Below are 15,633 nucleotides of genomic sequence, written 5' to 3' on the forward strand. Positions count from 1 at the left end.
TAAAACAGAAGGGGTGAAGGATTGAAAGGGCAGAAACTCATGGATCAGGACTCTCAGGCCCCACCGGCTGGGTCATCAGGGTCCTACAGAGCTGCTTTTTTGGCAAGTTTTCAAATTTATTTAGTTTCTCCCCAATGGGACCCAAAGCACCTTACATCAATCTCCCCTTCTCCATTTTATCCTCACAGCAGCCTCTGAGATAGGCTAGGCTGAGAGTATGACTGGCCCAAGGTCACCCAGCGAGTTTCTATGGTACGAGTGGAGATTCAAACCAGATACTAATCCAACACTTTAACCACTACACCACGCTGGCTCTCAGATTTATGGCAGGGCCATTAGTGCTCACAAGTAGAGAGCACAGGCACTTGCTGGCAGTCAAAATTAATTTCAGTCCAAGAAGGTTCAGAGATAACCCCCCTTCCCATAAAAGCTTTCCCTTGCACTTTGTCTCTGTTTCTCTTGCCACTCCCACCAATTGGTCCTACAATGTTCTGCAGAACCTCCTCTCCCCAATAAAAATGATCTTTCACAGGTGTGCACTTGGGGGCTCCATCCTAGAACCACAGCATTAGTGGGGAGGGATGTCACCTGGCTGGACAAGTGAAGGGGGAGAGAAGGCAAGGGATACTGTTTTTTGAGGGGGGGCGGCGGCATTACTCTGAATCCACCTATGCTGTCTTATTCCTTACTACAGAGTATCTCCTTGTGATGGAAATGCACAACGAGAAACAGCTTTCTTGGTCTGCTTCCCTTGGCCCTGCTCTTGACACTGATGAGGTCATAACTCTGGCTTGTCTTCCTATCATGTGACCAGTGACATGTCCACACTGCTGTCATGACACGTGACCTCTGTCACATATTTCTAACTTCCCAGTGTGCCCCATCCAGAGAAGCTGAAGACCACCGCCTTAGCAGAGTCAGCAGAACTAATTACCCACTGCTATCCAAATTTAAAGTCAATCTAGAGCATTGCCCTATTCATAAGCACTATGCAACCTTGAGTACAAAAATAAAAGAAATTCCAGTTTAACTCTGTTTTAGCTTCACTCATGATCTGAAACCAAAGCACGGCAGAGAAAATTGTGCAAAGTAGTTTGTTCCCATCTATTAATATTGCTATTGTCTTTACAGATCATATAAAACCCCTCCAAAGCCTTAATACATATCCTTGTATATTTCTTGTAGCAAAGGATGTAAATGTGCATCAGATTCAGTCTTTTTGATTATCTGAACAAGCTGAGCATGCTCTGTGACCAGCTGTCGGAGGTCCGCCATTTTCTGCAGAAGTTTCGGGAAAAGGAAGATGTCGTCAGGATGGTTGTTCTGCAAGTGAAGTTTTAATACATGCACAATGCTCTCCTGCATCTTTTCAATGTGTCCTATGTTTACAAGGCCCGGGCGATCTGTTCTCAAAAACAAAAGCATACATCATGTCATTTCACAATGGTCAATTTGCAACAAAAAATTATCTGTGTGGGGAGTTGACCGAAAGGCCTGCCGCTTGCTCAGGGGGGCTGCATGGTCAGCATACAAATATTACAGGGGAATGGTGAAACACAGGCTTATTTTGCATCACTTGTGAGGGAGGTTTTCTTTTCTTCTTAAAAAAAAAAAAAGACTAACAGCTCACAACAATTACTTTACCAGTTCCCCTATATGTTCAGTTCAGTTCAGACCTTTATTGGCATAAAAGCAATAATGACTCACAATCAAAAGTAGGTACAAAGGCCTGAAGTACAGTAAGAACAATACATAAAGCAATCAATTAAAATGGCAACCAGTAATACTAATAAAGAGTAGACACTCAGCAATTAAAATATAGTATACCTAGATTTAATTTTATAGACTTCTACTAAGAAATTCGCAACACATGTAGTAATGTGGGGATTAACATCTTCTAAAAAGTAGATTAGAGTTTTCCTTTTAGTAAATACACTGTGCTGGAGATATTCAGCCAAAAACTGTCTACATTGTGAGGCCAGAAAAGGACATTCTAAAACAATATGGGATATAGAATTAAGGACTCCTAATTCACATGGAAATAAGAGAACTGTTGATGGGAAGGCATTTAAATGTGCCAGAGTAAAAGTCCGACGATGGAATGGGGAATCTAAAGTAAAAAAATAATGGGGTATCTTCCCATGTCTTTTGGAGTATACCTAGATTGGCTGCAGAGCAAACAGGGGGATGTGAGGGGAACACTTTTTGGTATTCGTGATCCATAAGCCTATATGTCATTACAGCAAAGTTTGGCCTTGGCTGGTATCTTTAACCACTTGTTACCTTAACCCACCCCGTAAAAGTCTGCCAAGAAAATGTCCTGATGTAACGTCATCCCATGAGTTGGTAATGACTCGGTGGTTGAACAGGGGACTATCTTTACCTTAAGTAATTCTAGGTACAGTGTCTGTCCTCTTACCTCACTGCTCTTTAATTATGAGCCTTTTGGTGACAGAAACACGTGGGCTGCATAAAGATGCTGCAACCTGCTCTTGGGATACAGGCAAGAAGGGGGGCGGGATGCACAAAAAGCTTGGACTGACTGACTGCTTGGAGTGCTTTTTTTTACTGATGGGGGGAGGAAATCTTGCCTGACGCCCCCTCTCCTCATGCCTTGCAGCACCTTGTCCATTGGGGATGTTAAGTGGATGGGAGGAGAGGGAGCAGTCTTACAGGACCTGACCCGATATGCCTACAATGAATAATTACTTTTCACCCTGCTCATTTGAGTGGGAGAGATTTAAGCACTGCCGTGACTCTCTCAATGAAATCCATGGCAGAATGGTTATCAGAATGGGCATGATCCAGCCAAAGTTTTACTAGGATATCTTTGAAGCTTCAAGAGAACTGTTAACAGTTTTAATAGTTTAGTCAAACATCAATGAATTCTTCCGTGAAACTCAGCTGCTCACTAACTTAAGCATAGCTCTGGGACAATGTTCAGATGGTAATTATCTGAATAAAGCCACCGGGAGCACCAGAAGGGACTTAATTATAAGAGAACATTAGTGTGTTGTAAGGTGGTTTAATAATTACGTGCTCATTTGGTGAAGAAGAGAGACTAAAAGGAGAAAATTCTAAGCCGTAGATACTGTATGTAATAAATGGCTCCACACAACCTCTTAGATGCAATAATGCCTTAACAGGAAATCACTATACTGAATGTACTTTGTCTTCAGTGGACACTTTGGAAACAGAATGTCGAAACATGCCCCAGTCTCAAGCAAGGGTAGGCTCATGCCTGTCACCATCAACCAGACCTGCACAGCCATCAGTCAAGTCCTGTGATGTGCAGTCTCACTGAGGCACGGCTTGCTCCAAGTGTGTCTGGCCATGTACAACTCATACCACCTCCAAACTATTTACCAGCACAACTTCAAAGGTAGACAGTGCAATTCCCTCTCCTCTCCCCATTTGGCAAAAAAATGTTGTCTGTCCTGGTCTACCGCCACTAATGAAGTGCCAATTTTCCCTCTTCCTCATCGTAACAACTAAAATATACGAACAAACTCTCTACAAGGTGAACGAATTTTAAATGGAAAATAAAACATGAAAGCCATACTGACTCAAATGGACTTCTAACCAAAACGTTACCACCTATTACTAACCCAAAGGAGCTTCTAATCAAATTCTTATCACCTATTGCCACCTATTGCTATGTTTTTGTTTGGACTGTAACTCTTAACCATACTAAGCAAAAAGTTCTACTTTAAAAATGCTTATTGTACAAGCAGAGAGATAACGTGATTATGAGGACAGAAACCAATTGTTCTGGCATAATTTAATATAAGTTAGAAAAAAAACTTTGAAAACGGAAGATATCTTCAGCATCAGAATAGGAAGAGACCCAAACACGGATGGCACAGAAAGTGCAAAGTTTCTAGAGCCAGCTAAAGAGGTATTAATTTACCTAAGAGCAATATGGATCTTTTTTTTTTTTTAATGGTGGTGGTTTATATTGCTTTTTACGTCCCTCTAAACTACTATGAGTTTCTTTGGTGGTCAGAGAAGGATGTAAGGTTTTTTTTTAAAAAGCAATTACTATTGAAATCTTACCTCCACAACAAATGATAGCAGCCACGAAGAGAGAGATGTCGCTGTCATCTAGCTCCATTGCATTGAATTTCATTGCGAATTCAAACTTTGGCTCCATAATGTCACAAAATGGCTTCCTTAAACTTTTGAGGAATTCTCGAGTGATGAAACCATTTCCATAGGCTACTAACATCCCGTCTTTGTTCATTACAGAAGCCAACATGGCAAAAATGGCTTCATAAACCCCGTATTTTAACAGCGTCACTTGATCATTCAAGTCTAGGTTTGAGAAGCCAGGGATAGATTTAGCAAATTCGGTAAGTTCCGTTACAGCCTCGACTGAGGTACACTGGCAGCAATGGAAGATTCGAACTTCGGCCTCCTTGTTCTGGATTCCATTGGCCACCAGCTTCGCCACGAGCGTCTTCTCCGCCATACATAACGTATCCATGTCATGTATAACAAATGGCTACAAAAAAAGATGCCTGTAAATGTTTTAAGACTGTACTTTCATTATTACTCCTATGCACCATTCTTAAAAAATTCTCTCCAGAACTTAGATTAATGTGGCAACATCAAAGATAGGGATCCCTAATATTTAACATTTTGATAGCATTAAGGAAAGAAGTGACACATCCAGTGGACTTTTCTTCTTCCATGCATTTGCTTACAGACATACTCACACAGTCTTATTAAATACAGTCTTATCTGCTCACTACTGAAGGTAGGAATGTACTTTCCATTTTAAAGCTTGAGCAACTTGGGAAACGATTTATTTCACTTGTCAACGTTCCCAAAGGGAATGAGACACTGTCTGCTGTAACTTTATGCAGGTGAGACACCTGGACCCCTAGAATAGCTGCACTATCGTCAAGTTCTGCATCAGCATTCATTCATGTACCACTTCCGTTACTCCCACTCTTACATGTAGTATTTCAAAGAGCAGAGATGGAAAAGGGTCACTTTTACAGGTGTTTTTTTTTTAAAAAAAAATCCATACAGCAACACCATTTGAAAGAAGCAGAAATATTTTGCCAATTCTCTCCAATGTATACAAGACATTACAAAATGAACTATATGTAGAGGGATCAGGATGGGTGGCCGTGTTAGTCAGTCTGTAGCAGTAGAGAAGAGCAAGAGTCCAGAAGCACCTTACAGACCAACAGAAGAACTGAGCAGTGACTCACAAAAGTTCATACCCTGCCTCAAATTTTCTATTATATAGAGAAGTTCTCTAAATTCCAAAACACGGAAGTGTTCAAATACTGTGACTAGATGCTGGACAGACATGATGCAGTCTTCTTTTTTCCCCACAGTCATTAAAACTTCTTGACAGTTAAAATTCAAAGAAGATGCTGGATGGGATCAAAAGAGCTGCTTAAAGACCACGCGGCTGGCGTGCATTCCGTCAGCAGACGTTTTGCCTTTGCTTACTTTGACTAGATGAGTCCCATAACAAAACCACAACCTGCCTCCTGTTTCCAGACCAGTTTGCCCTCTGGCATCAGGAGAGGGGGGGCTGTGGTGTGAAACACACATCTAAATCTCCTCTGGGCTTACAGAGCCAGCTGCACATTTCTTTGCATCCACTAGGCCACTGTCCAGCTGCAGTGCCGTGATCCACCAATACTCAAAATGTATATAAACTGATTGGATTATGTGCACTCATTGCCTGGCTAGTTTTATGAGATGTTCAGAGGTGGTTAGCTATTGCCTACCTCTGAAACACGACTCTGTTCCTCCTTGGAGGTCTCCCATCCAAACACTAGGCAGGGCTGACCCTGCTTAGCTTCTGTGATTCCATGAGATTGGGCTAGCCTGAGCTATCTAGGTCAGGGCTTCATAGATTATTTATTTGATTTATATAACCCACAGACACATGTTGACAGACTGCCAAGTAAAAAGGACAGTCATCTCTCTCCCTTTGATCGAATCCCTTTTATGCCTCCTACTCTTCAAACCCATCACGTGATAATTTATACCTCAGGCAGCTGTTCCAGGACAATTCTCAATGCCAAGTCTGTCTTAATGGGAACGCTGCAAAATAGATGCGAGGATTTCCCAATTGTAGCCGCTGACTTCTTCTCTGCAAACATCCAACGATGTGGTAATCAATTTATGAACTTGTGTATCATTAGCTCATACTGCCAGTGTTTCCAAACTTCAGGTGCAGTCAGCCCTAAGGAAAGCTTACAGCCCAAACGACTGGAAAACTATATACTTTTGCCCATCACGGGGGGGGGGGGGGGGGGCGGCCAGCAGATGAGTTGTACAAGAGGTTATTTGAATGTGCACATGAATGAAACACTAAGCCTGAAGAAATCTTTTGTTTGACGGTACACACCAGTCACAGAAGGCGCTGTGTGTTATGAGGCATTCCTCCCTGTGTGAGACACAAGGGGGAAACCTCTAAGGGCAGCTGAGATCTGCAATATTCTTTATACTGAAAGAATCTTTTTAAAAAATGTTGCTTGATCAAGGCACTATTACCTTCAATTAATCTGACCACTTAGTCAAAGCTTCAGGCCGAGTTTTCTGATAGGGTTTCCTACCCCTCGTTGGCCAATGGAAGGAGATGAGGGCATAAGGTTGCCAGATCCAGGTTGAGAAATTCCTGGAGATTTGGGGGTGGAGCCTGGAGAGGACAGGGACCTCAGTGGGGTACAATGCCATGGTGTTCATCCTCCAAAACAACCATTTTCTCCAGGGGAACTGACCTCTGTTGTCTGGAAATGAGCTCTAATTCTGGAGGATCCCCAGGTCCCATTTGGAAGCTGGCATCCCTATTTGTGATAACTGCATTCCTTCTGTTTCACAATACATAGTCCCTTTATTGTTCACAAGTCCACTTGCCCCCTTACTGTCCACAGGCTTTTTTTCCACCAGGCACAAAATAGTTATGAGCTGTTACAGATGAGAATGGCTAACCTTATCGAACTCTCTACTGTTACGAATCTGCACCAATATGCTATCTAAGCAAGAAAAGCACTCTGTCTCTTTAGAAGAAAACAGAACTGGATTGAGAACAATCAGCACAATCAACAACCATCTTCCTTTTCTTCACACCCCTTCCAACCCTCCCAGCAATCAACACAGAACAATGGTCACATTCCACAGCCAGTTTCCTTATCACCACCCTTCCAGGAAGCCCCAGCAAACAATGGGTACATTCACAAACCAATTGCCCTCTCACCACACCCCCTCCAGCCTAGAAATAGCAGCTCTCCAGCAGCCCTGGCCTCACTCAATGCACAGCAGCCAAGAAGGTCAGAGCGCCTGCTCCGGCTGCAACGCCATTGAGGATGTTCTCCGCAGCTGAGAACGAAACGTCTGGAAGAAAAACTTTCTCCAGTAGAACACGGCACTTGAGCCCGAAAGATTCTACAAACCCTAATGATGATGCCAGCCGTGAAAACCTGAAATCTTTGAGAACTGGATTGCTTCATCTTATGTGTACTTTCAGTTTCACTAGTTGTCTCGCTTACTTACTGGGTTGTTACTGGTTTTCCCCGCAAGGATGAGTCTGGCTTTCACTTTGTTCATATTAAAATTCTTCAAATAGGCTTCATAAATTCTCTTGGCAAGTGATTTAAGATCTGCCATTTCAGAATTTTCTACACAGTGTTCATCTGTGAGAACTTCAGCTTTCAGTTTTGCTTTCTCTGATCTTGGCATACGTCCAAATCGGATGGCTGAGGGGGAAAACATGCATATGAATTGTATAACATCATATATTTGTTCAACTAGAAGCTTAATCTTATGAGACACTGTGTCAACACAGCAAGATCACAGTAGCAGCAGCAGCAGCAGCAGGAAAACTCCCTAAATCAAGCCAATACAATATCAGGCCTAGGGTTGCCAACCTCCAGGTGGCACCTGGAGATCAACTATTGTAACTGATCTTCAGATGACCGAGATCAGTGCCCCTGGAGAAAATGTCTGCTTTGAAAGGTTGAACACTATGGCATTATACCCTGTTGAGGTCCTTCCCCTCCCCCAAACCTCACCCTCCCCAGCCTCTACCCCCCAAAAATCTTGTTATTTTCCAACCCAGAGCTGGCAACCCTAATCAGGCCCAAGATATACCTGAAGAACCTCCTATCCTATTGTCCAGCCTGCCAATTAAGATCTGTCTCACAAGACCTGCTCACCTTCAGAGATGAGGCAGGTGGTAACCAGAGACAGGGCCTTTTCATTAGAGAAAGGGCCTTTTCATTAGTGGCACCTTGCTTTTGGAATACTCTTCCCCTTGAGGCTTGCCTGGCATCAATATTACTTTATTTTGGGCACCAGGGCAAAACATTGCTTTTTTAAAAGCCAAGCTTTTGATTAAGGGGTTGAATTTTAAACTCTATTTTAGTCTGGCCACTCATTTTAAACTGGCTGCAGACATAGTTTTAGGGACTATGTTTCTGGGTTTTTAATGCTGCATTTTATTTAATTGCTCTTGCTATTTTTAATTTGTAAGCTACCTCGAGTGAGTTCCTAGACAGGCAGCATAAACGTTTTCTAAATAAATGCCAGAATTGTTCTTCCAAAATTTAGGTACGTGGTAGAAATCATGCCAATTTTCCTAATTTGGTGTAGCCAACCGACAGCGCACATATAACTTCAAGGTGAGCCTCAACAGAAAAAGATTCCTTCAGAAATTCCTTCAATGGCGTGAACCTCTAGGTCAGTCTCTCCTGATCTCTGCATCTGTCTCCTTTAGTATTCTTGGAATAATAATATGCAGTTTTTATCCTGTGAAAAACTGCTTAATTGTACCGTACACTTGAGGCTACCTATGTCTTGGAAGTTCTACTGTGATTGCTACAGTCTGTTGAAAGTGGTGCCTAAAGCAAAGAACTCAGACATGCAGAGAAGGCCTTCCCTAGCTCTGGAACTCCCTTGCTCCTGAATTTCAACAGAGCCAAAATCCAAGTATTTGCACAAGTAGCAAAACCTTCCCATTAGTATTTAGCAATCTGAGACAGAAAAAGAGTTCCTTTTCATGGCATTTTAAAATACTTTTATGCTCTAAATATCATATTATTTTCAAATTTGATAGAGGCTTCAGCTCATGGTAAGGCTCATTAGAAATATAAATGAGTAAAGAGGGTTGTCAGGTCCTCCTAGGAACCACCAGAGGGAGATGGGAGGTACGGTACTTACTGGGAGCAGCAGGGAGGCCCATCTAATGGACAACGATGTGTTCATATCACTGTCACATGACACAGAAGCGATATTATCATGAAGTTGGGGTGACACTCTGGTATCTGGGCAACAGCTCTAGGGTAAATTTGGCTTTTTTGATAGGGTTTTTGCTCAGATACCAGAGTGCTACCTCAACATTCTGGATGTGATGACATCACTTCTGGGTCACATGGATATTGATGTAAACACATCACTGCACATTGGATCTCTTTTTTGGAGTAAGTTCCTCCCCACTGGCCAGCTGATCAGGAGGTGGGACCTGGCAGTGGGGGACACCCACCTCCACTGGGGGTAGGGTGGGGTCTGGCAATACTATGAGTAAACAATAAATGTTTTGGAGAAAATAGGGAGATACAGAAGTAATCCAGTGAAGCACTATATAAATTCAAGTACTCTTCTTAAATTCTGTTCAGATGAATGAGATAAGCAAGAGGTTCTTTATCATAGAGACAGAAGTACCAGTCTGGTCATACAGGGAGCTTTGTGTATAAAAAGCACGTCATATCACTTATCAGACACTTCAAACACACAAAGAAACTTGAAGACAAAACATTATAATGCAAGGTTAGCATAATGGCTAAGAATACCTGACACCCTTCCTCCTCATAGCAATAAGATTTAAAATTCTGATTCTGCTTTAATTGGTTAGGTTGGTGACATATTGTGCTGCTATGTTCTGAAAACAACTGAAGGTGTTTTATTACTGGATTTTATAGTTCTTGTTCATTGTCCTGGGAGCCTGGGAGCCCAGTAGGGGCACATCAATCTCTTTAGAGAAATAAGGATAGCACACCCCAAAATAAACACTCGGTTTCATCATTCCTTCACTCAATAGACAACAAGGCAAACACCATTTTGTGCTACTGCACAAGGCAACAGAAGGACAAGCTGTGGGCACCTTTACCTAGCACAGGAAATACAGAAATAAAAAATAATGCCTGCATTCCACTAGAATAACTTGAGTAAGGAAAAATGGGCGTACGTTTATACTATTTCTTTCTTTTATTTATACTATTTCTGTGACTCTTAATTAGGGTTGCCAACCTCCAGGTGGTGGCTGGAGATCTCCCACTATTACAACTGATAACCAGACAACAAAGAGCAGTCACCTGGAGAAAATGGCCACTTTGGAAGGTGGATTCCATGGCATTATACCTCACTGAAGTCCTTCCCCTCCCCAAGCCCTGCCCACCTCAGGCTCCACCCCCAAAATCTCTAGGTATTTCCCAACCCAGAGCTGGCAAGTCTACTCTTTAATTGTACTGTTCGATGGCTGGCTGTAAAGAATTCTGTTCCTTTTGCTTCCTTGTGCCATACCAAGGAACTAAGGCAGCTATGCTTCTCAGTAAAGGCAGAACTTGCTGAGTACACCTACCCTTGAAATGGAGATTCTCCTAATGGAGAATGGTAGAAGAAGAAGAAGATATTGGATTTATATCCCGCCCTCCACTCCGAAGAGTCTCAGAGCGGCTCACAATCTCCTTTATCTTCCTCCCCCACAACAGACACCCTGTGAGGTGGGTGGGGCTGGAGAGGGCTCTCCCAGCAGCTGCCCTTTCAAGGACAACTTCTGCCAGAGCCATGGCTGACCCAAGGCCATTCCAGCAGGTGCAAGTGGAGGAGTGGGGAATCAAAACCGGTTCTCCCTGATAAGAGTCCACGCACTTAACCACAACACCAAACTGGCTCTCCTTGGTGACTTGAATGAAGGCAGCCACTAATGCTGTTGGACGAGCAGTTGCACCCAAACGTGTGCAATGCTATCCTTCGATTGACTGGGAGGTTTGACAAGCAGAGGATCTCCAGATTTAGTTTTAACTTTTCTCAAGCAACACTCTAGACCAAGGCATAAAACAGCCCATTCACAGATGGAAGACACCTTGCTCAAGTGGAAGGGCACCTTGGGATCCAACCAAATATGTGCTACATACGCAGTACTACCATATCTGCACTACAAATACGCGCTACACTTAAGTGGGCATTGATATCGGCTTTACAGACAATCTGTGGTGAATGCACATATTATCTGATGTCACCGACTCCAATTGGGTCATGGTGGAGATAAAAAAAATTACGGTCGTTCTTACCTACCATTATGAGACATTCCAACAGAAAGGCACTTTTGGAAACGACAGTATTGGCACTTGTTACGGTTTTTTTTCTGAATTTTGCAGCCTCGGTCACATCTGTCATAGGCCAGCTTTAGTCTGATTGTTCGCCTAAAAAAGCCCTGTGACAAATTTGAGGAAACAACATTAGGGAGTACTATCGAATATTAAAAGCACATTACATTTTAACTAGAAAAGTTGTTTGTTTGTTTTTCTGCTTTTGTTCACCATCCAGCTAAACGAAGCTACAGCAGTAGGAAGGGAAATTTTGCAAAAAAACAAGTTAAGCATTAATACGTCATGAAAGTCTAGGGTGAATATTTCTGTGCATGTGCTTACGTGTCCTCACGATACCTATTACATAACAAGTAATTTAAATGTTGTTTGATAACATAGCCCTAAAGTTGAAAGTACACCTTTCCCAGAAAAGCTATGAGTGGAATCCAAAAGGACCAAGTGTGAACTTTTACCGCAAACAGAGGCTTTTGGCTGATGCAGGGGACACGCTTATCCATAAAACAGCAGCAAGAATATCTAGCACACACCGGTTCTCAAAATCTTGGTAAATTGCAGCACTACTATTCTAGATTGCTATTATATTTCATACTGTAAATATACAATAGTCCCACCCACCTGGAATTCAAGGCAGTTTGAAAGGCAGAACACGGCTCATGATGTTTACACTCACCATTGTCACCGCTTGTAATCAGGTTCCACAGGTTTTTATTAGAGCTTCCCTCCTCCCTTTGCAATAATTGAAAACCCAAGTTTGTAGAGAACCATAAGCCAAAAAGAACTCTTTGCCCTTAGATCTGAGGCTGTGGCCCAGTCTCTGGGCCCTGTGTCAGCTGTGCTGGTGCGACTGGCACTAGCCAGGAGGTCCTTGTGACTCATCAGCAAGATTCCCTCTAATCCTCCCCCCCACCACCACTGAATGGAGCAGTTCACATCCTGAGCAGAACATACCTGCTGTAATCTTCAAATGGGCAATAGGCAGTGTAAGACCTTGCACAGCTCCAGACCTCTGCTGAGTAGGGCTTCCTGTGTTAATGAGTGGCTGCTCATGTGCTCAGTTTAGAGAAAACACTGATCACAGGCTTTAAGACTGTACTGGGGAGCATGTTGGGCTGCATATTTTTATTTATATTATATGCACATTTAATTCTGTAGACTGATTTGGGCTTCCAGGGCAGAGAGAAAAAGTGGGCTAAAAAGTTTAAAAAAGGCAACTTTGCAAAATGTATTTCCGTTTGAGATAACAATGAGACAAAAAGTACACAGTAGCCTCCTGGGAAATGGAGCTTCTTTCACATCACTCTCGGCTCTCAAAAACAGATGTCAGTCCCTGACCTTAGCTATGCTATGAATCCGGCATTTCAGACCAGTCGCAGGACTTTGCCCATTGATTTACACTGGCCTCAGATGATTTGCTTATATTGACAAATCCCATAAAGTTAGGTTGCCGTGGTGCTTAGAAACTTCATTGCGGCACCTAGTATTTTTTTTTGTGGGAGCTAATAGTTAGAAATAGATAACCGTACATAACCATGAAAACTGAAATATACATCTGGCCTATAAATTTGACTTCCAGAGCCAAAGGAAGTTTGTCAAGGTCTGTCTGAAGGATGGATGCTGGAGGCCTGCACAAAGCATGGAGAGGCCACATTACTATTTTGCCGCCAGAAGAGATGATTTCCAGATTTATGTAGGTGAATCCACAGCCAATTAAAACGAAGCCTCATTCAACGCATTTGAAACATCAGCTCCAGCTTTTTGATCTGATTCTTAAGAGACTGATCTCCAGGCTCACAGAAGGGACACGTGGCAGCAGGTGCTCCTCATGGAATAAAGGCTGGGCACATCTCTGGTCTTTCTCAATGTTCTGCAGGCACCTCCAGTTCCCAGCCTTTATCTCTCGTGGCTCTTCTCCAGGGAGTGGCCTTGTTATTTTGCCCTAGTCCAATTCTTGCAATTGTTTTTGCCAGTAAAACCCTCCCCAACACTCATTTCACAACTTGCTGCCAACTGAATGGCATCCACAGCAACGCACCCAAATGTGAATGCGTTGAGAAAAACCAAGAACAGCTTTATTCACGCTGAAACCATGCTGCAAATTGCAGAAATATAACACAGAGCTGTGTTCAGGTACAGCAGCAGACACAAGACTAGCTTCCCAACCAATTCACTCTGTGGCCCTTTAAGCACTTGGACCTTAACTCAGGTTTTCTCTGAGTTCGACCTGTGGCCATTTACCCCTTGTATTCCTTAAAGGTGCAATGAAATGGATGTATATATAATGATGACCACAAGATGTTGGAACAGATACCTAACTTGGATTGATTAACGTTTCGTCTCTTGGAATATTGCAGGGTGGAGGAACAAAATGTTTCACTTAGATTTCATTAACTTCTTACAGTCTTTTGATTGTGTATTATTGCAGGAGACATAGTCAGAAGATGTGTTAAATTTAGAAGATTTTAAAGTTTGCAATCCTCTAGCTTATAAAATGCACCCTAAAGGTTGTTGTAAAGCAGGCTTGGCAATCTTGGTGAGATATATATTGTTAACCTTGCATTTATCTGGTTATTACAGCATCCATATACCCTGGGACAACTGTTGGGTGAAACTGGGGTGACCTCAATTAAGTATGGAAACAAACAAAAAAACGTCACCCCAGAGTCGGAAACGACTGGTGCTTGCACAGGGGACCTTTCCTTTCCTGGATCACCAAAAAGACAAAGGAGTGGTTTCTAGATCAAACCAAGCCTGAACTTTCTCTATGATGTAAAATGACTAAACTGAGATTATCATACTTCGTTCACATTCTGAAAAGACAAGTCATGGAAAAGACAATAATTCTAGGAAAAGTTGAAGCCGGCAGGAAAAGGGGCAGACTCAAATGAGATGGATTCATTCAGTGAGGGCCCTCAGTTTGCAAGACCTGAACAAGGCTGTTAATGACAGGACATTTTGGAGGTTACTAATTCATAGAGTTGCCATATGTTGGAAGCAACTTGACGGGACTTAACATAAAAAGAAACGGAAAAAATTCTGTGCTGCAATTCCAAACACATTTACAGTTTTCCAGAGCTTTTCTCCAAGTAAAAATGCTAGACACCTAAAAGCACAATCCAATGAGGATTTCAATCAGCTGCCACTGGAGTAACTCTACATAGGAGTTCACAAATGCGTTTCTCTTGAATGGGGCCTAAATGACTGAGTTTTAGAATTTATTCCCCCCCCCCCCCCTGACTTTAGATACAAGCTGTTTCTGTAAAAGCAAACAGATAATAATACTTTCTATGAATCAGGTAGGCCCTCATTAGGAGAAACATATTTGTGACGCTCACATTTCTGCAATCCAGTCTAATCACTCTGTCCAAGTACACTGACATCAACTGTTACTCTCCAGCATCTCTTAGCCCATGGATGCTGCTGACAGTACCTTGCAACCTTCACAAGCATGGACTCCATAATGGTATCCAGAAGCTTTATCGCCACATATTCTACATTCAATGCTTAGTGCTGCACCAGGAGGTTCATCTTTGCTACTTGGAACTGTCACAAGATTCACAGATGAAGGACTTGATGCTGGCGAGAGAGAATCTGATGAGGGGGACATAAAAGGAAATATTAGCAAATGTTACAGAATGTATTCCTTTAATTCGTAGTATTCCAGAAGTTATCCGTATTAAGTCAATTAAAGAAGCCTTTACTTTTCAAATGTCAGAAGACAACAATGCAACATTATTTTGAGAAACATGAGACTTAAATGTATCATAGTTTACAGGGCTTGTAACAGAATGGCCTTGTAGCACACTTCCTAGGAAAAAAAGAGAGAACTGAAGCAGCAACCGGCGGGGGGGTGGGGGTGGGGGGAGAAGAGACAACCTCAAGAAGAGTAATTTTGAGTCATGCCAATGACCTCAAAATCCAATGTTAACTCATTTTGTCACTAAGTAAGGATTCCCTCCTTTCAGGATCCTCTCACTGGATCGGATTCTGATGAGCAGTATGACAAAGGCTGTATTACATTTTGCCATACTTTATACCAGGGGTGGCCAAACTGTGGCTCAGGAGCTACATATGGTTCTTTCATACATACTATGTGGCTCTTGAAGCCCCCACCGTCCCATTGGCTGGCTTGGAGAAAGCATTTAAAGTTACAGTTGCTTTCTTTCCACATCTCCCTCCCCCCATCTATTGGCTTGTCTTCCTTCCTGCCTGCCTGCCTGCCTGCCCTCAATCATCTGACATTCATGTCTTGTAGCTCTCAAACAGCTGGTGTTTGTTC

General features: G+C 42.6%; 1 protein-coding gene across 3 annotated transcripts in view; it reads right to left on the reverse strand.

Moving 5' to 3' along the window:
• Nucleotides 1–1,090: 1,090 nt before the first annotated feature.
• Nucleotides 1,091–15,633, reverse strand: part of PPARA (peroxisome proliferator activated receptor alpha) — a 44,420-nt gene continuing 29,877 nt past the window's right edge. For 2 of the 3 annotated variants that reach the window (XM_060254195.1, XM_060254194.1), the window contains 5 exons: nt 14,785–14,945; nt 11,323–11,461; nt 7,525–7,727; nt 4,057–4,504; nt 1,091–1,403 (listed from right to left, as the gene is read on the reverse strand). In XM_060254195.1, the coding sequence (XP_060110178.1) occupies nt 1,156–1,403; nt 4,057–4,504; nt 7,525–7,727; nt 11,323–11,461; nt 14,785–14,945 (1,199 nt within the window). In that variant the 3' untranslated portion in view covers nt 1,091–1,155. The remainder of the gene's footprint in view (nt 1,404–4,056; nt 4,505–7,524; nt 7,728–11,322; nt 11,462–14,784; nt 14,946–15,633) is intronic. The other variant, XM_060254196.1, reaches the window with a different exon arrangement.

This window comes from Heteronotia binoei, chromosome 14, assembly GCF_032191835.1.
Source record: "Heteronotia binoei isolate CCM8104 ecotype False Entrance Well chromosome 14, APGP_CSIRO_Hbin_v1, whole genome shotgun sequence".
Taxonomy (NCBI): Eukaryota; Metazoa; Chordata; class Lepidosauria; order Squamata; family Gekkonidae; genus Heteronotia; species Heteronotia binoei.